This window comes from Anarhichas minor, unplaced genomic scaffold (assembly GCF_050575085.1).
Source record: "Anarhichas minor isolate MPS153535 unplaced genomic scaffold, ASM5057508v1 ptg000003l, whole genome shotgun sequence".
NCBI classification, from domain to species: domain Eukaryota; kingdom Metazoa; phylum Chordata; class Actinopteri; order Perciformes; family Anarhichadidae; genus Anarhichas; species Anarhichas minor.
In genome coordinates, this window is record NW_027466449.1 from 15,963,210 (window position 1) to 15,985,124 (window position 21,915).

Below are 21,915 nucleotides of genomic sequence, written 5' to 3' on the forward strand. Positions count from 1 at the left end.
AAAATAACATAACTATAAATGGCTTTATAGTAGACAGGAAACACGGAAGCTGTGCTATACATTAAAATGCATGTGCAAACATCCACCCAGCCAAAAACGTAAAAACCCACATCCACCTCACAAGCGTAAACCAAAAACACACACACACACACACACACACACACACCTTAACATAAACCTGTGAAAACACAGCTTGACTTTTGCACATTGAATCACTTCTCACACAGATCTCAGGTCAGCAGATACAGGATGAAGCAATAATCCAAGCACACATTTTAAGTGTTGAGAAAGTGCACGACCAGCATGTCAAATTAATTCTGCTTTTCATCCAGATTAAACACCTCGAGGAGGCTTTGTTGCTTTTCTCCCAGTTTATTGTTGTACCAGTTCAGCAGTAAAACATGGTTGAGACATTGGAGCACACTGTAGAACACCTTAGCCAGCTCTCAATAAATAGACCTTTTAAATATGACAGATTGTGTTACAGCAGAGGAATATAAACCTGAAAATGTCTAGCACACAGAACAAGATGCTCTGTACAAAGCTCCCCCCTCTCTCTCTCTCTCTCTCTCTCTCTCTCTCTGATAGTTCAGCTGATTGTTGCTATAAAATGTGCGTCAGGTACATGGAACAGCGTCGACTGATGAAATGTGTAGACATTTGAACGGGTCCAAGTTGTCGTAAATTGCCTCCCGCTTTCCGCGTGCAGCGTACATGCACTCGTGAGGCAGAAAGAGGCGCATCGGGTTTGAACTCGACATTCGTGTCAAAGCAGTTTTCTGTCAACTTTGTTTTTCTCAGAGTTTGCGAGCACTACCGTGTGAAAGGAAACAGGCAGCGTTACATACGGGAGAAAACACGACCCCAAGTGACATTCTAGGAAATAAATACAGCTCTTGCTTTGTTTGAAAAAAAAAAATATTTACACAGTATTGTACATAGAAGAAATTCAGAACATCCATCTGGGTCATAAAAAATATATATATATATATATATAATAAAATCTACAGTAAAAGAATCAACTACAATAACAATTATTGAGATAAACAAAAGATTGTTGACTGTGAATGAGTACAATCACTGCTTTTAATGTCTTGTATACACAGTAGAAAGCACAAACGTGAGTGTGTGTGTGTGTGTGTGTGTGTGTGTGTGCGTGTTTGTTCGTGTGTGCACTGGCGTCGGGGAGTTTTAACGTCGTTTTACACGTCATCGTGTCAACTTCAGGACAACCTTAAACGTGTAACGAGAGTCTCTCCCACACAGACTTTCTTGAACTCTCAGAGTGTCCATAAAAAATACATGCACTACACTTTGTAATCCACTCTCAATGTTTCAAATGGTGCCTGACAGCAAGAGGAAGCCCTTTCTACTCATGTGTGTGTGTGTGTGTGTGTGTGTGTGTGTGTGTGTGTGTGTGTGTGTGTGTGTCTCTATGTGAAAGATGCTGACAGTCTAGTGGCAGCCACAAGCTCTGACCACCATGTTGCGGTATTTCTTGAGGATGACGTTGGAGCTGTCGTCGAAGTAGAGCACCGAGATGGCGTGGAGCTGTGTGGGCGCACAGCAGGGCTTAGGAACCGTCTCCGGGTTAATAAAATGAACCTGGGAAGAGCAGAGGGGGGGGGAGATACAATGTTAAAATTTATCATTACACCACGAATCAATGTCGACAAATGGTTAAAAAGGATGCATCGCGTACACTGACTCAAAGTACTGTGGGAATAAAAGCCTTTAAGCTGTCATCCTGTATCACATCACCGATGACAGTTTACTCTAAAATACAATCTGCGTCTGCTTTGGATCATTAAATGCAGAAGTTCCAACAGCGGCGACATTGTCTTGACAGTTGATGAGATGATTAGACTCTTTACATGACTGCTGGGTTGTTTTTTTCTTTCATGGTTACTCACTAGGGTTTGCACAATGGCGTGGTTTGTGGCGTTCATGTAGGAGTTCAGCGGGAAGGCACACTCTCCCTCGCAGTAGTACGCCGCGTAGCCTTCTGGAGCGATGATCCAGTCCTGAGCGGGGGGGGGGGCAGAGAGAAATTCAGCTTGGAGAACTGGGAAAGTGGTATTTTTTTTTCATCCCTTGATGAGCTTTTTCTAATGATAGATTATGTTGTAATTGCTCCTTTACTAAATAAACAGTAGAGTACATTGTCAGCTGTTAATCAAATAATGAATTTAAAAGGTGCAAATACTAAATATTGTCATTAGTTTTTAATCTGCCCATTATTTTCTTGATTAATGGTCTATAAAATGTCAGGAGAATGTGGAAAAATGCAAGTGCTCAAGTGGAAATATTTCAGTTGCTTGTTCTGGCTGACCAAAAGTCAAGTTTACTCCCTTAGAAGACAAAGAAAACCCGGGGCTTATTAAACCCTGAGCTTATTGCTCTGAGAGTACAGTTACCAGACACAAGAGCGCATCTTGTGTGGCAGCTGGACAGTGAGAGGACAAAGTTCAGTGAGCACATCCAGCTGGAAATAACACGCTTGGACTCAAGTATTATGTGGACTGATTCTAGTCCACCATTTATCAGGATTCTTGCCATTTATCAGGATTCTTGGATAAGACTTGCAACCAGAAGTGACGGATTTCGGCTTCTGTTGGGGCAAGCGAATTTGGGCTACCTGGGAGAGGAATGCTTTCCGTACCTGCCACCCCAAGTCTCTGAAGCTGACGTAGAGCTCATGCTTCTTGCAGGCCTGCTTCTGATCAGTACTGCTGTTTTCTGAGGAAGAAGACAGAGAGAGATTTTTACTTCAACACATGTGCTATTATCCATTAATCAGCTACAAGAGTGACTATTCTGTGGTCAGACCCCAATTAGAGATGATAAAGAACAGACCTAAGCACAGCCAATATCCACAAATAAAACATCAACATTTAAACAACAGCTGAAGGAAATCACGTCCAGATACAGCAGCAGTTTGGTAATTGTTTCAAATGAATGGGCCACCCTGCTTAAAAGGTCACTCTGCTGGGCTTTGAGTTTCCACTGGATGAAACAGATGTGCAACACAGAGTAGATTCGTCCCCTTTTTTTCATAACTCAAGTCTTTACTCATTCTCCCTCCTTTCTCTTCGCTCGTTTCAAACATTTATTTTCTCCTTTACACCCGTCCACGTGTTTAAAAAAAAAATCGTCTGTTTTCTATCTAATGGTATCTCTCTCTCGCTTCCTCTGGTGACCTCTGGGGCTCTGCGCTACATTAAATTCCTGAGAGTGGTTCACATTGGAAATGATCATGAGCAACTGGTTCTCATCATCCAGTTAAAGAGCGCTGGTATCCAAAGTTCCAAACAGGCCCATTTGGCCCATGTGTTGTGGCCCCGGTTGCCCTACAGCGCAACGCAGATGTGTTCTTGCCATAAAAGCCTGCGCTGCCTCACCTCCACGCAGGGAACTTGGCCCCGACGGCTCTGTAATGCTCGTGCAAATAAACAAAGACAGCAGAGGGATTTTTGAAGCTCAGGCATTACAGTCTAATGTTTCAGCGCTTCACGTAAACACAGCCCTCTCACACCTTTAAAACAAAGCATGCATCACGTGTTTTGTCGTGCAAGGAATCACATCAGGTCCAACGGCGCGCTGTTGTTGGCCCGGAAGTATTGTGTAATCGTGGATGCTTGCAATGAGTTTGCACTGTAAGTTTCTCATGTGGACCGACCAGTCATCCTCACACAGTCAACAACAAACGAAATATACACAAGTGTGAATCAGCGCTGGCCGTATATCCGACGCACACACACACTTTGCGTGTTTACCTGCAACATTGGCCACTCTCAGTGCCTCTTGGTTCTTCGTCCCTTTGGAGCGGTTGGGGTTACGCTGCTTGGCCCCCCCTTGCGCTGAGCGGATGCTTCGCAGGTGCACCTCAGTGGCTTTGAAGAAGGCCACCATGAAGGGCTGTTTATTCTGAGGCCCACTGCGACCAATCAGCCCCGCCACACGAGGATTGATGCTCTCTCCTGCAGGGGGAGACAGAGAGATACAGTTCAACAGGTGTTGGCGTCCCACACATCTTGATTTTAGGCATACATAGCAATGCGCTTGAAATCAAATAAACGTGTGCCCACTTGGCGTGTCCGTGTATATTTGGCATGTGTGTGGTCTTTCCGCTTTTTCCTCACTGCAACCACACTTTTGTCTGTTTCACAAATGAGATTTCCCTCTGTGAATTCCTTTCCCTTTTTCCTCATCCCTTCTCCACCTCTGAAATGCCGGGAACAAAACGTAACGCTGAACATCAAAGCCTCTCTACTTGTGTTGGAGTGTGTGTGTTTCGTGTGGGTGTGTTTGTGTTTGTGCATGCTCGTGCATGCGCTCTCCAGCAGTGTCTATCTACCTCTCGCATAGAAGAATGTGTGCCTGATATGTGTGGTAATGTGAGGTAAATCAAGGCTTCTGGTCGCCTCCGGCGACGGGATGTCCCGTGTGCCTGTCTGTGCATGCTCACCCATAACCCTTCGTACAAACACACACACACACTCGTGGATACAGCCTCTCCAACACTCCCCTCCCACAACACGAAAGCAATACAGTGTCTGTTTTAATCACCTGACATGTAACATCCTGCCATCCAGCGAGAGATAATATTCTCAAACGGGCTCTTGTACCTCACTGTTTGTTGATAAAGTTTTCCACTGACTAACAGCCCAAGCCTTGTGATGACAAACTCCAGCTGAGATGTTATCCTTAGGATAACGCAGTGTGTTTTCTGAAAGCCTGCTGATGATGCTGAGGGTGTCACGGAGGAAGACGGGGATGAATGGCTGATGATGAATGATGAGGAGCAGGGTTTGATTTATCTTTGCTTTCAGAATGAATCAACTGATTCTGGGGCCTTTAAGAGAACAGCCACGATGTCAGTGCATGTTGTATTATAATGCAGACCTTCAGGTTTGTTAAGACGTCAAACCACATCAACTTCACATCACAGCTATAGATACATACAGCAAACCTCACATTTAGTTTGAGACTTTTTTTTTTTTTGCCGTTCTGAAGCCTCAAGTTCGGCATTTCGGCCGTCGCCATCTTGGTTTTTGGCAACCGGTGAACGGAAGTGACCATATTTGGACTATACGGAGGAGTGACACTGTGGTAGAGACACCGTATATGGCTCTGGTAGCGACCCATCAATCACAAGGTAGCCACGCCCTAAAGCATACCCTGCTATTTCACTCCAAATTGGACCATAGTTTACGAAGTGAACATCATGCAGTATTGAAGAAGACTTGAAACTAGCGATTGCGACTATAAACTCATGTTTGCAATGTTTCCTGGGGTAATAAATTAATTGACTAATAGGGTCATTTTCTCATGAACTTCTTTACAATAGGTCTATTTCAGGCCAGAGGAGTCGCCATCTGACGGCGTATAGAAAGAATGCAAGTTTAAGGCACTTGAGCATTGTCTTCACTTTTCAGAACCAGAGGTTGCCGCATGGGCATAACTCCTGGTATTGAATTAACAACTTTAATTCATACCTACAATACTTCTAATTAAGATATATATATATGCAATGCAAAACAAACCAAATACAACAACAGCGCAATAATCATAGCTTTACGAATCTTATAATTCTTGTTTACACTGTCAGAAGGGTGTAAATTCATCTTTATCACCCAAGGAGGGTTAAAAGAGGAGATGTCACAGCTTCTTATTGCGTCAGATCATTGGGGTTCAACACATGCAAACTAAAGTCAGGTCTGCACTTGTCAAAAAGGCTCACTAGCTGGCCCACGATCATTAACCTTGAGGATGATTGATTTGTAACACTGAGGCGTCGGCAGGGAGGGGGTCATGGTGGCCTACTTAATGGGGGAGAATTTCAATTCTGCAATTACTGACAAGATCTTTAATAAAAGACTATAAACAAATGCTTGTTATTTGAAAACGTTCTATTGTATATAAGCCGCCATCCATTCCAGCGTCAAGTCCTGTCACGCCAAAGAGCACCTTCCTATGTGCCAAGGGAATACCCTGATCTGAGTGACACTCACCCTTTGTGCTCTCCAGGGCAAGCTGTAGACCCAGGTTCCTGCCAGGGTTCAGGACCCAGTGGTTACTGGTGGCCGTCACGTCAAACACCAACCAGCCCTCCTCTGCTGCCCAGATCACCCGAGAGTCCAGCAGAAACAGGTCCGACTCTCTGGAGAAGGATACAGAAGAGAAGTTCACTTTTAAAGTCAGAGATGAACAGAAGTCAACAGGGATTATATGCACAATTAAAAAAGATAGGTTGAAGCCATGTGACGGAGTGTAAAGCTAAGTGACCGGAGCGCAAAGTAATGGAGTGGAGAAAGGGAGTCGGAGGAGTGTGACGGAGTGAAACAAAGAGAGAGAGATGGAGTAAGCAAGAGAGCGAGGGAGGGAGGGCTCCAGATGGTGAGGCCCAGGGGAACACTTCATTTTCTTAATTGACAATAATGGCTTTATAAACGACGGGTCCTTTCATACACTACACACAGTCCATCACTGGCTGGAATTTTGTGGGAGAGCCACAAAGCCAAAGAGAGATAGAGAGAGAGAGAGAGAGAGAGAGAGAGAGAGAGAGAGAGAGAGAGAGAGAGAGAGATAGCGAGAGAGAGAGCGAGAGAGAGAGCGAGAGAAAAACACAGCTGCGAAAGAGAGAAAATACTGTGTGAAAAGTAGCAAGTGAAATAGTGCATATCCAATTCAGTCCTATTGTCCGACACTGAACTCTGGATTTTCTACTCTTTTACCATCGGAGACTAAAATCCCTTGTTCTTCATGTGGCCATTCATGTATCCCGACCTATTTTCTGACTGGGCAGATAGTGTGTCACAGAGCTCTGGTTCATTCATGTACCCATGCAGGCCCGTCTCTGGCAAAGGAATAAATGCCTGTGTTGTTCCCCCTGGACAAGAGAAACCTTTAGGAGGGGTCGAGGAGAGCAGGACATGGGCCATTCCTGAGTTACATACACCTTCTGCACAGACCAGATTACAGACACATGGGCTCAGACCTCCTTCGATTGAAGACATTTCCAGATAAGGGCTACAATTTATGCTTATTTTAATCACTGATGAATATCTAGATTTTTAACAAAGGTATTATTGTCTATAAAATATGAGAAAGGCACAGATGTAAATACTGAAATGAACGATGGCTGAATTCCATTTAGCTGGTGTGGGTTTGGGTCTTGGTAACGTGAATGTGCTTACATGGTGACGTTTAGGTATATTGTTTATTATGTTTACCATCTTAGTTGGGTTCAAGTCATAGACTGTATAGAAGAAGTGGACGTAGTCGTCGTGACGTTACCCATTGGTGTGTAGACTGTGGTTTTGAAGTCTTGAGTTCGGCGTTTGGCCGTCGCCATCTTGGTTTTTTGCAACTAGTGAGCGGAGGTGACTATATTTGGACTGTGGAGGAGTGACGTAGAAACGCTGTATATGGCTCTGGTAGCGGTAGCAACCTGTCAATCACAAGGTAGCCCCGCCCTAAAGCATACCCTGCTTTATGGTCTATTTGACTAGTGATTGAGACCATAAACTCATGTTTACAATGTTTACATTAAGTGAGAAGTCGAGTTATTTTCTCATAGACTTCTATACAATCAGATTTATTTTTGAACAAGAGGAGACGCCCCCTGATGGCCATTAGAGAGAATGCAGGTTTAGGGCACTTAAAGTAAAGCATTGGCTTCACTTTTCAGGTCCAGAGGTTGGCACCTGATTCAGGAGTTAACATGCTAATATTTGCTAATTAGCACTGAACCGAAACTTAAACTGAGACTGATGTCATTAGTTTTGCAGGAATTTGGTCATAAATAAATTCAAGATAGTTTAAAGTGTATTCCAGAGAGTTATTGCTTAGAAACATAAAAAAAGATCTACATGTTAGTTTGCAATATTGAAATTGGACATGATTGACGGACAAACACAAATCCATATAGCCATGCTCACCTATCAGTGTGTTCCTCCAACACCTGGTAGATGCTGATGCGGAAGGTCTCATTGTCAAAACGTTCGTGGATGAAGTCTTTATATATACGAAACTCAGCAGCAGTGACCGCCTCGCCCTCCGGGATCCGTGATAGGTCGAATCTGAACTCTCTGTGATGTCGCCGCACTGGCAGGAATTCCTTATCGTGCTCCACTGCAAAATGAAAAATAAAAAGTGAAACACTAAACCACAAAAATGAGACGGATTGCATGTATGCAGAGAATGCTGCTTCTTTCCACATGAGCAGAACCTCAAAATGTGTGCAGGGAGATACAGAGGGGGGGGGGGGGGGGGGGGTAAAAGTTTTCTGTGTAGTATTGAGTTGCATCTCACAAAGAAACTAAATATGTTTGCAAAAAAAAACAACGTATTTTCCTCTCACATTTTCCACATATTATCCTTACACAGTCCATCAACCACAGCTGTCAGCAAGGAGCTGATAAAGCTTGTCAGACTGTGGGTCAGTCCCAGACTAAAAACATCTATAGATGTGCAGTACACATGTTGGCTTATGATTGAAAGATTCATGAGGACCAGCACTAGGAGCAATGCATGTGGCGCACACTGAGCCATGATAGAGAGATGCAGGCGGACTCTGACAGCTTTATGAGCCCCTTTCTTCTCGCTCTCTTCCTCTCGTAGCCCCAGAGAGTCATCCAGTCTGCCCTTCATCTGGTTCTCATGAGTTGGGGGCTCCGTGTTTGGTGCACCCCATCCCCGTCCCCTCCTCTCTCTCATCCGCACATCCCGGCTTTCTGAGCCCCCCTTTGCAGACGCAAGACGTGGCCCCCCTGACCCTGCTCCTCTCATGTCCCAGCAGGACATCCCAGGGGTCAGCACCTTGTCTCTCAACATCTCCTGGCTGTCCCTTCACCTCCCTCTTTATCAACTGTCAGACAGACCGCCCACACATATACAAACAGATACATACACACAAAATCATTTATAGGTTTTCTCAAAAAACACAACAACACTACATCATCTACCCAGACCATCTGTGGCTTTTTGAGCTGTTTTATTTTTCTTTCTTTTCTCGATTGTGTCCAACTTCTATAGGTTAGACTAGAAATTCCCTTCCTCCATTATTTATATAGCACCAATCAAAACTAGACATCGCAAAGTGCTTTAAAAGGGAAAAGTGATAGTATAGCGATCGAAATTATATTATTGCAAATTTAATCTTAGAGTTTTGGGGGTCAGAAAAACAAGCGATTTAAAAACATCACCCTAGGCCTTTGGGGAAATGTGATTTTATTTTTTTAAATATCATCTGATATTTGTTTACCTGACATTTATATATCCAAATGATTGACTACATGAAACAAGAAAAACAGTCAACAGCCACACTCCCTCTGAGGCTGTCGGCACAGCGGTGTTTTGAGATAAATGCTCAAAATCAGCAAGCTAATATGCTCACAATTAAAATGCCAACATGCTGATGCTTAGGTGGTATAACGTTCAATATGTTTTTACCATCTTGCTAATTAGCGCAAAAATTTAGACCTGATAATAAAGCTAGACAAAAAAGTTAAGGGATAGCCAAAGTTATAACAGTTCACCCTACAGGGAACATTACTACTGGAAAAACAAAAGTCCAAAATTTTTAGGATTCATCCTCTGGAGACCACAAATGTTTTTACATTTCATTGCTGTTGCGATACTTCTGTTGAACCAAAGTGGTGGACAGACTGACTGACCAACAGACTGACAAAGCCATCCCCAGAGCCATTAGAATGATTGTTTACTGTCCTAATACAGTAAAGACATCAACTGTATGAGGACAGCCCTCTCCAGCAGCCGACCATCGACCATCCATTGCCACTCGACAAGTTCTTTATCGGAGTCGACTGTATCTGAACTTGGCAAGATCTTTGCCGAGCTGTCATCACACTAGTGCGCGCACACACACGTTACAATTCCAAAGAATTTGCTGACCATAGCGTACCAGCTGTTAGTAATATAAGTGTGCAATGATGTAAATGTTATGCGTGTTTCACTGCACTTTCAGTGCGTGTCATTTCTTTCACTGCACACCTGCCTCTTTGTCTTCCTCAGCCCTGTTTCCCCTCTTCACTCTTGTGTAGTTTTCCCTGTGGACTCTCTTCCCTACACCCCCTTTCATTTATGTCTCTATTAAACCCAGTTGCTGCAGGACATTGTACAAAGGCAGCACTGAGAGATGATTGGCCCGAGCAGGAGTAAAGAAAGGATCTAGTTACTATGAGGGACAGCTCTTCTCTCTGTTGGCCATTAGCTTTAGGCTCCCACTGCTACGGGGGACACATTGGACTGGTTTGAAAAGCTGTTCAACTCTGGAAACAATGGAGTTCGACTTATACCAATCTTTCTGTCCACAGTTGTACCAAATCTGTGCTGTGGACCACTCCGTCAATCACAGTTTTCATCAAATCCCCCTCCTTCCAAATGTTGCCCTGAACAACATTAGACTTGAACACTTGTCCACTGGTTTCCAACCTTTTGGGCTTGTGATCAAATGTTCTCTATTCAAAAGATGAATATAATTAAGTAAGGACTTCTATTTTATTTATCCATCCAATTACTTCACGTCTCACACATTCTCTTGTCTCCCTCATACCTCGCTGCTCCAGGGCCGGCTTTGTCTTCCACCACACCAGGGACCTCTCCCTCCTCCTGCAGCTGAGCGCAGGTGCACTCCCTCTGGGGAGAAAGCCAGACCTGCCGCCCCTTCACTGTAAAAGCTCTTTATTTTTCGCTTGTGAGAACAGCTGGATGCCGCGTTGCAACTCCCACACTAACTATTTCTCTTGCATTGCTTTCCATTTCCACTCCTCATTGTATGAATTTCATCTCTACAGTTTGGGAGAAAAGGAAAGTGTAGCCCACAGAGTGTATCGCCTCTGCCACAATTTTGTCTCTCTTTCTCTTACAGGACATTATAGCAGTATGGCAGTCATTAGATGAGGGGGAGAGGCACAGTCAAAGCCAAGCGGGTGCATTTATGACTTCCTCTGGGAGGATGTGAGTAGCCATCGCCCCACCTGTGTCGCAAACATGCGCACACCACAAACACACCCTCTCATGGCTTATGAGCCCTTCATTCTGAGGAGACGGCGTCCGGATCGGTTGCTGCGCCTCACACATACACACACACACACACACACACACACATAAACAGCTATCACAAAGTGTTTCCTGTGAAGCGAGAGGCTTTGTGCGTCACAGCACGGTAACTCAATCATTATGGCTTTCTGTAATCCATAATTAGAGATGCAACACACACACACACACATGCAAAAGAGACAAACATGCACAGACACACAGTGAGCTGCTTTTATCATTTGGTCTGATGCCTGATTTGCTTTTTATACAAACTGCTGACAGTGCACAGTTAGCCCACATCATTTGAGTTGTGTGGGCCACACACGTGCACAGCAGCGCACATCAGAGATGTTGGGATGATGACGACCTCTCGGTCCTTTAAACCTACAGTGCACCTGGTCACCAGAGGGTTAAGGGTGTGAACACTGCGTTAGTATCTTTCATGATTTACGCTTTAAGGCCTACGGCTTCCTCATCACGTACTTCACTGCTGAGAGTCTCTGCCTGCTAACAAATCTGCCATTTTTCTGTATATTATACATATTTTTTAGTTATCAAAATCCATCTCAACATGTCTGTACTTTGTTGTATACTATATACTATGTTCATATATGATCCTACTTACAAGTATTGTTATTGTAGCCAAAGCATGATAGAGCTTATTTCTCTTGCCAAAAAAAACAATATACTGTATATATATAGTGGGTGACGTGTTCCTTCATTCCCATGATTACGCCACCGCAGTTTGTTGTTCACCATCCTACTGCTGCAAAAACCCGCTAACGCACCAAATATGCAGCTGAAAATGGTCCCCAAAAATACACTATTTACTTCTGTTTGAGTAACATTTGTTAAAATACTATAATTCTTATTTGTGTAGGGAAATCATCTAGCCTTTAAAAAAAAAAAACGAAATCAAACTTTTGACCCATTTCTTCAATAGGAACAAATGCAGCATGAGGCCACTGACAAGCAGAGGAAAGTATACAGAGACGCACAAACACACTGTTGGTTTTAGTTTTATGGAACTTACAAAAATATAACCATACTGTAATTCCCTTTTCTCTCTACTTGCATCTCCCTCTCTTCCTCCTCCTCCCTCCTTTCTCCCGGGCCAGCAGACCTAAGACACTTCTCCAACACCTCAAGCTCCGGAGCTGCAGCGGCCAAAACTGACGGCTCGTATTAGCCCAAGCGTCTGTTCGGCACCCTCACACCTCTCAGTCCAGCCTCGCACGCTTCCGCTGCTCTGCAGGAGGGGGATCTCACCCCTGGCACCACTCTCACTTCTCTCAACCGACAGCTTCAGCCCCCCCCCCCCCCCCCCCCCCCTCCCTCCTCCCATCCCACCTTCAGTTCTCTTGAGATAACTGTGCAACCATTATCTGCACCTCATTCCGCATCCCTGTAGAGCCTATTAACTCTAACAGCACACCTGATTCACAAACCAGAAACTAGAAAAGCAATAAGTCAAATTGGGGTCAGATCATTCCATATGGAAGTAAATGAAGCGGACTGTAACACTACATAAAGTCATGCAAAATTGATTGATGCACCATAATAATCTGTCTTCCTTTCAACAATGTTTTAAGCACAGTGTTGGGAACAAGTAAGTCATAGTTTCCATAAGCTAAATGGAGAGTGGGGAAGAAAAACGGAGTGCAAGGAAGGGGCAGAGTGCTCAAGATGTTTATCCTACAAAGAGTACAGAGGGTTTGATCTCTCGGGTACCGGGTGACTATACCACAGTAGGGCGATTACCACGTTAGGAAACATCCTGCCCACTGGCGACTACTGATGACATCATGCCTGTGTGATGTATTTGTGCTGCTGCGAGGCCCGACAGCGCTGGCTCCCTGGGAAAGGGTCAGCGGAGTTTCATGCTATAACTTACCAACACTTAACGATCATTAACTCACCGCAGCGTGTGTGTGTGTGTGTGTGCGTGTGCGCATGATCACGTGCACATGCCTTTGAGCCTGTGTGCAAGTAGAAGCAGTAACCACAGGAAGAAGAGTCTTTACATTTAAGACTTGTGGTCAAACAAAACTTTTCTAGCTTGTGGGCCAATGAGAGGTCTGAGGTTATACTCTGAGCAGCGTTGGTGACCTCTCTCTCTCCCTCTCACAGCAGCCATCAAACATGCTCGCCCTCTACACCCGTAAACTGTAGTGCTGGGTTCCACCTCATGCTTCGCTGGGCATCATGGACCAGAGATTTATACTGGATACGCAACAGCCTGGAACTCACAGGAATGTGTCCGACTGTAGAGCCTCCACCTCAGTCCTTGACAGAGCAACCAGCGCAGCAGCTGTGCTGTGGTGTGGTCCATCCAAACCACAAAATCCCAAATGACCTTACTGGTACCTAGCCATGCAGAATAATTTCACTATAGGAAATACGCGTATTCGCTTTCTGGCAGAGAGTTAGATAAGAAGAGCGATGCCACTCTCATACCAATCAGCTGGTTAGCTTAGCTTAGCACAAAGCCTGACTCTGTCAAAATCTGCTGACCAGCACCTCTAAAGCTTACTAATAAACAAGTAATATCTTGTTTGTTTAATCCGTGCAGAACAGTGTAAAAACGATTTGCAGGGGTTTATGTGCTGAACTTGCCAGGCAACCAGTGGAGACTCCAATAAGCCAATCCCTAATAACATAACACCCTATAAAGACACCCAAACTGTACAAATTAAAACAAATGAAACATGACGTGTTAATTAGTGAACTTTAGAGGTGCTGGCAAGCTAATTTTGTTTCCTACAGATCCATTCAGGCTCAGTGTTTAGCTTAGTTTACAGTCTTTGTAATAAGCCAAGTTATCTGGCTGCTGGCTTCATATTTCACGAACAGACAAGAGAGTATTACCAATGTTCACGTCTAACTCGAGGCTTCTTTGATACCATTAGTGGTACGTTTTATGTTTTTTAATGTATGGGATGAACCTCTTCTTTACTGTAAGCCAAAGTGGTGAGTTTGAAGAGCCCATTCTACGGTGATTGAAGGTCCTGCAGGACAAATTGAGTCATCTCCGAGATTGGAAACTTCATGTTCCCTTGAGATGTCTGTCAAGGGAGATTGCGCTTTAGTGAAAGGCAACCGGTGACAACAAAGAAAGCCACATCCTAAATCTTCAGCGGTCATTGTTCTGCGGCGTGATAGAATGTGTTGAGAGAAAGGGATGAAGGGGTGTGGACAGATCTGTGCCAAGCAGCGAGGCATCTCTCTGTGCTAATGCCACAGTAACCATCTGCACTTCCTCTTAACTAAAGGATAAAACAACTCAGAGACGTGGAACCACAGCCGTTCCGTTTCCCCCTCTCACTCTTCCCCTCATCCCCTTGTTTTTTTATGTTCTTTAATTTTGTGGCCACAGGGGCCACACCCTCCTCGACCAGCCAAGCCGCCTCTTATTATAGACCTCAGGAACATTCACATACAATACGCACATTGGCACAAAGAGACACACACACATTTCCCGGTGTCGACATTAAACTTTTTTTACAATTTCCTCCTGCATCCCAGAATGGCATCATGGGCACACATGACGGGCACATTGGCACCCTGATTTTTAACAGCTTGTTGTTTATTTTTGTTTAATTACAGCCTGTTTTTTTTAGGTTTTTTTTAAATAAACAAAATAGCTGTGGAGGAAACTCAAGAGGAAACACAGCTGTACGCTTGCCTGAATAAACAGAAAACTGCCACATGCAGTTCATATTCCACGCTGCACAGACGCAGAATTTCATCACTTATTAAAATCACTTACATACAGTTGTTGCTTGACTTTTACAAGCTTTGGTTTGGCTGTTGGAACCTGTTGAGGAATCTGGTCAGTATTACGGGCTTCCGCTAACGCAATCTTCCGCTAGGACAACTAACACACATCACACAGTGCAGCTGGTGGCTGGGCAGGGTAAGTGGCACTAAAATAGTGTTTTGCCATGCACAAGCACACACGTAACGAATGCTCTGAAGCACATTACGTTCCCACAAGGACAAGGAATAAACACAAAAATGCACTCGGTTTAAAGAAATAAGCGGCATACATTCCTGATCCACCTTTCCCCTCTCCCCTCTCCTTTCCTGCTCCTCTCCTCTCCTTCCTCCTCTCCCCTAAACCCTTTCAGTGCCCCAATACCAAGCAAAAAGTGCTGTATTTGTTTTTGCAGCAGTGGAGCCGTTGGTCCTAGGATCTCTGGCTGCGCTCTGGCCCACATCTGCTCTCTGGGCTTCACTGCTTGGTACCCGCCGTCACAGAAGTGCAGGGGAGTCTTATGGGCTGCCGGTCACTGATAAGGCAAGGCCAAAGTAACCCAGATGAAAGAGAAGTGGCTAAACGGGTGGGAATATTATTCATTCTGTTATCTCACAGCTGACTTTAAAGTATCAATGCTCTCTCTATGCATTCTGCAGCGGTCGCATACTGTCTAACTGTTTAACACCAAATTCCAGCTACGTTTGGAGACAGACAGAAACAAAATAAAAAGTAAGAGCAGGAGAGTGAAATCATTAGAAAAACTAAAGCGAGCCCAACATTCCTGGCAGCGAAGGAGCTCCGTCCATCACAAAGCTAGAACGCCCGCTGCTTAGTACATCTGGGCCTTTTGACCACTTGCCACATTGTCAAGTCCCACCCGCAGAGTGTTTCATCATCCCTCACAGCAAGCGCCTTAGCCTAGCCAAGAGCACAGAGGCTCTGCTATGTACATCCAGATGTCATTCTGGACTCCTGGGTTCAACAGGTGAGTCTGAGAGACAATAAAGGGAAGAAAGAAACCAGCGTTTTCCTGAATCTCTTCGGCTGAGGACTTTGTAAAGCTGCCTGAAGCTTAAGAGAGATTCTTTGTCTCCATTTGTGCTATTTATTTCCACCCCAGACTTCAGCGTAATACATCAAACTGTGGAGAGCATTAAGAGAAATTACCTGACAGGAAGGCTATCTGTACCAACTGTTACATTCCTCTGCTTTTGCTCACTCCATGTCCAGCCGAAGGCAATAAAACATGCACTCAATAATACTAATTAGCTCCAGAAGCATTCCTCTTGGGCAAAACAAAAGAGCGTGTGCGTTTCACTCCACATATGAGCACGCGTACATACACATGCATGTGCTTTAGGTTCACTAGGAGTGTATACAGAAGCGATTATATAAATCTAAGGGAGGGAGAAAGGCGAACAGTGCCAAGGACAGGCTGCACACACAGTGGAATGACTGGCCTTCAACACTACTAGTGTTTTAATTTGCTCTTCCTCATGTGATGAGAACTCTAACATATTAGGGGAAGCAGCTTCTAGTGTGAGACACAGAGAACGAGACGGACAAGTCCACCAGCTCAACGATGGACAAAAGAGTGTGCGAGTGGGTTTATGGGAGAGGGAAGGAGTGAGGAATGAAGTAGAGAGGAAGGACAAGCTGTGTTTTTGGGTTCAGAACAAAGTGTGTGTGTGGGTGTGTGTGTGTGTGTGTGTGTGTGTGTGTGTGTGTGTGTGTGTGTGTGTGTGTGTGTGAGAGAGAGAGAGAGCATGTATGTGTGAGAGAAAGAGAGAGAGAGGTGGGGAGTGGAAAAACACACAAAAGAACTTGAGAAAGTGTTGAAATGTTTTATGTCTGGAAGCACGGGAGGTTCAAACCCCTGGAGGTAGAGGGCCAGAGCAGGAGGTTGGAGACTAAACACCACACAACACCACTGGGACCGTATGATAACTAACTAATTAAAACTGGGAGGCCAGTGCTGATAATCAATACTGTTTGTTCAGGAGGGTAGGGAGGGAAATTTGGTATCAGATGGTCCTGCGTGTGGGACGGATTGGAGACAGGGCCAGACGCTGATGGTGGAGGTCGAGATGAGTTGGACTCTGAAAAGACAAAGTTTCTCTGCACAGCTGCTTTGGCCTGCAGCGAGAGGGAAACATCTGCATTAACCTCAGCACCACGTGAATAGGAATGCGAAGAGCACCAGAGAGAATGGTGGGGAGGGAATGAACGGGAGGATACGAGAATAAAGCTGCGTGCCTCTAGCGTGACTGCAGTGTGACACAACTGCTTTCCGAGCACTGCGAGTGTGTGTGTGTGTGTGAGAGCCGGTGACACAATGCTGCCAAAGCCTCTAATAAATCCAAACTAATCTAGCAGTTGGACATTGCAGCTCAGGTCTCCGTCTCCTTCCTGTCAACGCGTTCTGTAGAGCAGAGACAACTGGCAGACAAGCTGTGTGGCGGCTCCTACGGGAGCAGACGGAGGGGCCGTGAATGGTGGAGGGCCAGGTGGTGCCCTGTCAGGTCACCAAGGTAACGCAGAGGATAATTACCTGCTAGTGCACTGAGTCACGCAGCCAAGTCTGCTCTGGTACCTCTCCCTTCTCCGATCACAGCCTCAACTCAACAGTTAAATAAGGGCAAAGCTTCGACACGACACAATGCTGAAACTATAAATTGGTCACCATGTGCAACATCGTGTCTCCAATTTGGTGAGATAACGACCAAAATGTTGAATACTGCAACAGTGAGAGACGGAGAGCTGAGGAGCTTTGTTTGTGTGCTGCTTTTCAACTCCGTTTAGTGAAATGTATCACATCTGGTGCAGATTAACAGCAGCAACACAGCAATTAAATGCACCCGGGTAGCGCACTTTTTTTTTCTTTCAATGGCTTGATATTTTTTTCAACACTTTTAATTTACAACATTGTGATGGCAATTGCACACTGAACGTGACCAAACTCTAATTATGTATGTTTGAAATTACAGCCTTGAATCTTTAAAAGTCTGATGATATTCTATATACTCTCTTTTTGTCAACAAATTATTCCGGATCAGAAACGGTTTATTGCCAAGTAAGCTTTACTTGGTGTTTGGTGCATGACAATAAACACAGAGCAATAGTATAAAGACAAAATAACAATGTAAAAAATGACAATAGAATATGAACAATATAAGAGTCTGTTATTAAAATGTGGAATGTCTAATTAAAGTGATTTATTTCCTTTATTTCAGTAGAAACAAATGGTCTTTGGGCTGAATGCCAGAGATTAAGAGAGTACTAAGTGACAGGCAATATAATAATATACATAATGTACACGCAATATGTATATTGTTGCTTTCTTATCCTTTAACTTAGAACAATATCATGATAAGATCGCTGAAGATGAATAAGCCATATACTTAATTAAGGACCAGCCCAATAGGTACACACACACACACACACACAAACGTTTCCTCACACTCACCTCAAGCTACGTTAATCTGTGCCAGACTGCATGAGTACAGACAAAGTAAGGAATCGGTGACTAACACATCTCATGCTAACATTTTAATGTAAAAGACTACAAACAACTCCACCCACACAAACACAGGTGTCGATGCTGCTACCGTTTCAGTCATCCAGGATGCAAATAGCAGACGTCCAAGTCACAGCCGTTTCCTGTGGTCTGGGAGGTGTAAATGGGAATTTCAGGTTGGGCGTTGTGAGTGTTTATGCGTGTGCCTGGATGGTGGCTGGCCTGAGAGAGAGTTTAACTTGAACTGAACTGAACTGTAGTGCAGCACTGGCAAAAGAAGCGACCAAAAACCCTGGAAGCTGTGGTTTGTTAAAGAGGAAATGCCTTAATTCACAGTGGCTGAGGGCTAATGCTGCCAGAGACCACTGGGACTACATTAAATAATAGTTACAAGAAGGATGCGTATGTGTGTGAGCATAGATGTGTGTGCAGACACACAGATTTTTATAAATGTGGCAAGTGACATGTTAAAATGCCCCCTTTTATTATTTTATCTTTGTTTTGTTTTTATACTTTTCTGTCGCCAACTTGAGGGACAGGGAATGTGCGTGTTGCGTTCACTTGCTGGCGTGTCATCACAGCACGTCCGGCACACACCCAGTGCCACGGGTGACCTGTGTTTCGTGTAGCAGCGAACATTCTGAATGTATGCTGTAAGCCATTTACACAGCTGGGCTTTTAAACTGAGGTGACTCAGTGAGAGGACGTCGCTGGTCTGGGGTCTGTCCCAAAGCCCCACGCCCGCCTTAGCTGGCAGCAGGACTGGAGTCTGCAACACTCAACAAAGTGTAGCAGTGGCACTCAGGAAGGAAGAGGAAGATTAAAAATATTAATAACAAGTGTGGTGGACCGAGATATATTCTTTGAGTTAGTTTACATTCTATCACTGTGGCTTTATGATGCATCTATAGAAAAATCAAATATATTGTCATAGTATTCAGCCTTATATACAATTACAAGTGCACGAAAGCAGGCCTCTCAGGAAGCAGCAACCAGTGTACAAAGTCTGAGTAATGCACCTTGGCACAGCAGTTATGGAGACATGCAGAGCTTTGAGGGACAGTTTTTAAATAAAAGCCACACTCATTTTGCTCTCAGACGACCTAAATAAGAAAACAAACCCGCAATGAGCAAATGCGGAGAGGAAGGAATTTTGGAAAGGAAATAAGTCAATCCATTCGATAGCCATCGCTGACTTCTCTGTGTCTCCCTCTCTTTCTCTCCTGTGAAGGGTAATGAAACAGATTATTATCTGCTGTTTTGAATCAAGCTGCCTGGACACACATTTGATGACAAACCTAACAATGAACCCTACTGACAGATGCAACACGTGGCAGATAGTGCACACAATTCAATGACAAAATGCCCACTTCACATCTAAATGAGTGATGCATTTTTAAAACACTCCACGTGTGCCATTATGAGGAAGACTCAGCCTGGACAAGTGCCATCAGTAATTACATTACCCACAAGACTCGACAGGAAAAAAGCTGTGTGACTTTTCTTTTCATTATCCATCTAATATATTAAATTAAATGTTCTCTCCAGCTGATGTGACCCATCTTTCCTCTCATTCTCTGTCATCATCCTTGCAAAAAGAAAGTTGACCGAGTCCCAACCATCTGTCGTCTGTCTTTCTCTCTTTCAAAAGCTCCCTTCTTCCTTGTCAGCTTACTGTGGCCCCGGCCCTCGACTTTGCGAGTCTCTGTGGTCAAATCCATCTGTGTCACAGCCTGTCAGAAATAGTCACAATGCAGCAGCTCCCGCAGTAATTACACAGTGCAGTGAGTGGAGGAACCAGTGTCACCTCCCTCCCTCTAGCCAAGACACTCCAACAACGATCTTTCCAGGATTGAACGCAAACTTCAAAGTCCTCGGAGAATTTCACCAAACATTTAAATGCAGAATACCTGCTCGGAATTGCATTTGCTATTTTCTCTGCCAAAATATAGCAACGGTTAATACACGAAAATGAAACACAGCTACTTATCTGGAACATAAATGGGGCAACGATGTGTTTATCCATCTATAAATCTGACACCGCCTGCTAATGTTGGGATTATTTGCTCTTAACAACCTCTGATTATTGCTGACAGCAATAAATTTGTCAGACTGTTTGATTTCAATAAACATTATAATGAGATAAGCACATTGGTTCCAGGAACAACATTTAACAATCAATAACGAAACAAAACTATTCAATGTGAGTGATGTGCCTCTCACAACCCAACAGTGGACAATGTGACCAACTGAAACTAACTAAACTAACTTTGGAGTCATTGACTTGCATTATTTTGGTCTTCTGAGTGTCTAAAGGGATGTCTCCAGATTAGAGTGGAGGGGAGGACCCAGTGCACTTTGAACCCATTCTGCTGTTGACTTACTCATTCTTTAGATAACACATTGACATATTAGCTGCTGGCTGGTTCATCATCTGCAGCACCTGGACATTAGCTGGTTGCACAGCTGTTTAACAGAGATGGACACTGGAATGTGATACTCTTGGTATTATTATTATGTTGTAAAAGTGGTTGTTGTGCTGGTCTCCTGTGTGTGCATGTATCAGAAAAATACAAGTGGAAGTAACAAGATAAAAACCAACAACTATCACCTTTGACTCATAGATATCCTTTGACAGAATGATATGTCCTAAAAACCAGCAGTGTGTTTACTGCAAGTATTGCTCTCAAGTTGTTGCAATGGCCTGTAGAGATGTAGCAACCCATTTAATAACAGCTACAGAAACCCTCAAACCAACAATGTAAAAACAGTGTGTCCATAAGAAAATCATTCGTATTTCTATTTTAGGAACCTCTAATGTTTCTGTCAAAAAGAATCACCTAATGATTAAAAATACAGTTTAGTGTGGTATTTTTTTTATAATAAAAATGTTATTATTAAAATGTTTCATGAGAATTAAGACTGACTGGACTGAGTGGTGCATAACAGTGACTTTAGTATTTTTCATCATCTACGTCTATAAATCCTGTAAAATGTTCACAGTTTTTGGTGAGAGAATAAGAAGCCTACCCAAATTGACAAAGCTCATGACCATGTCTGCGTCGTTCAAGAAGTTGTTGTCTTGCATGCTGGCTATCGGGGGCCCCTGGGTGGTGAAGACGGGCTTGTAGGGATAGGAGTATCTGTCCTCGTCCCCCTCTGTGGACATGGCGTTGTACAAGTCCAACATAAACATCGGGGCAGCGTTGTGCTTTCCGTGGAGGTGGGGTCGCGGCCGGTGCGGCAGCCCCAGGATCGACAGGATCTCCCGCTGCATCTCTCTGCGCTCCTGGCTCTTCAGCCGACGGTGGATGAAACTGGAGTGGAACTCGTTATCCAACGTAAAGTTCGTAAAAGCGGTGTCCGCGAGGACGCAGTAGCTCCAAACCAAGAGCAAAGCGGGAGCACGTCTATCCAGGATCGGTGCCATGGTACTCGCCGTGCGTAATTGCGCTCAGTTCTGTTCGCCGAGATTCTGGGGAAAAAATGGATATTGAACTTGTAGCAACAGGCGGCCTGTGTTCAATATCCAACGTCAGGTACGGACCCTCATGTTGAGGGGAGTGCTCCCAAA

General features: G+C 44.2%; 1 protein-coding gene across 1 annotated transcript; it reads right to left on the reverse strand.

The window, feature by feature from the left end:
* Positions 1 to 1,455: 1,455 nt before the first annotated feature.
* On the reverse strand, positions 1,456 to 21,771 carry LOC142950495 (bone morphogenetic protein 7-like). Its single transcript, XM_076092140.1, has 8 exons — positions 21,372 to 21,771; positions 7,944 to 8,136; positions 7,001 to 7,003; positions 6,015 to 6,163; positions 3,827 to 3,980; positions 2,663 to 2,744; positions 1,914 to 2,024; positions 1,456 to 1,605 (listed from the first exon to the last, which is right to left on the reverse strand). The coding sequence occupies exons 1-8, from the start codon at positions 21,769 to 21,771 to the stop codon at positions 1,456 to 1,458; spliced, it is 1,242 nt and encodes a 413-aa protein (XP_075948255.1).
* Between the last annotated feature and the right edge of the window lie 144 nt (positions 21,772 to 21,915).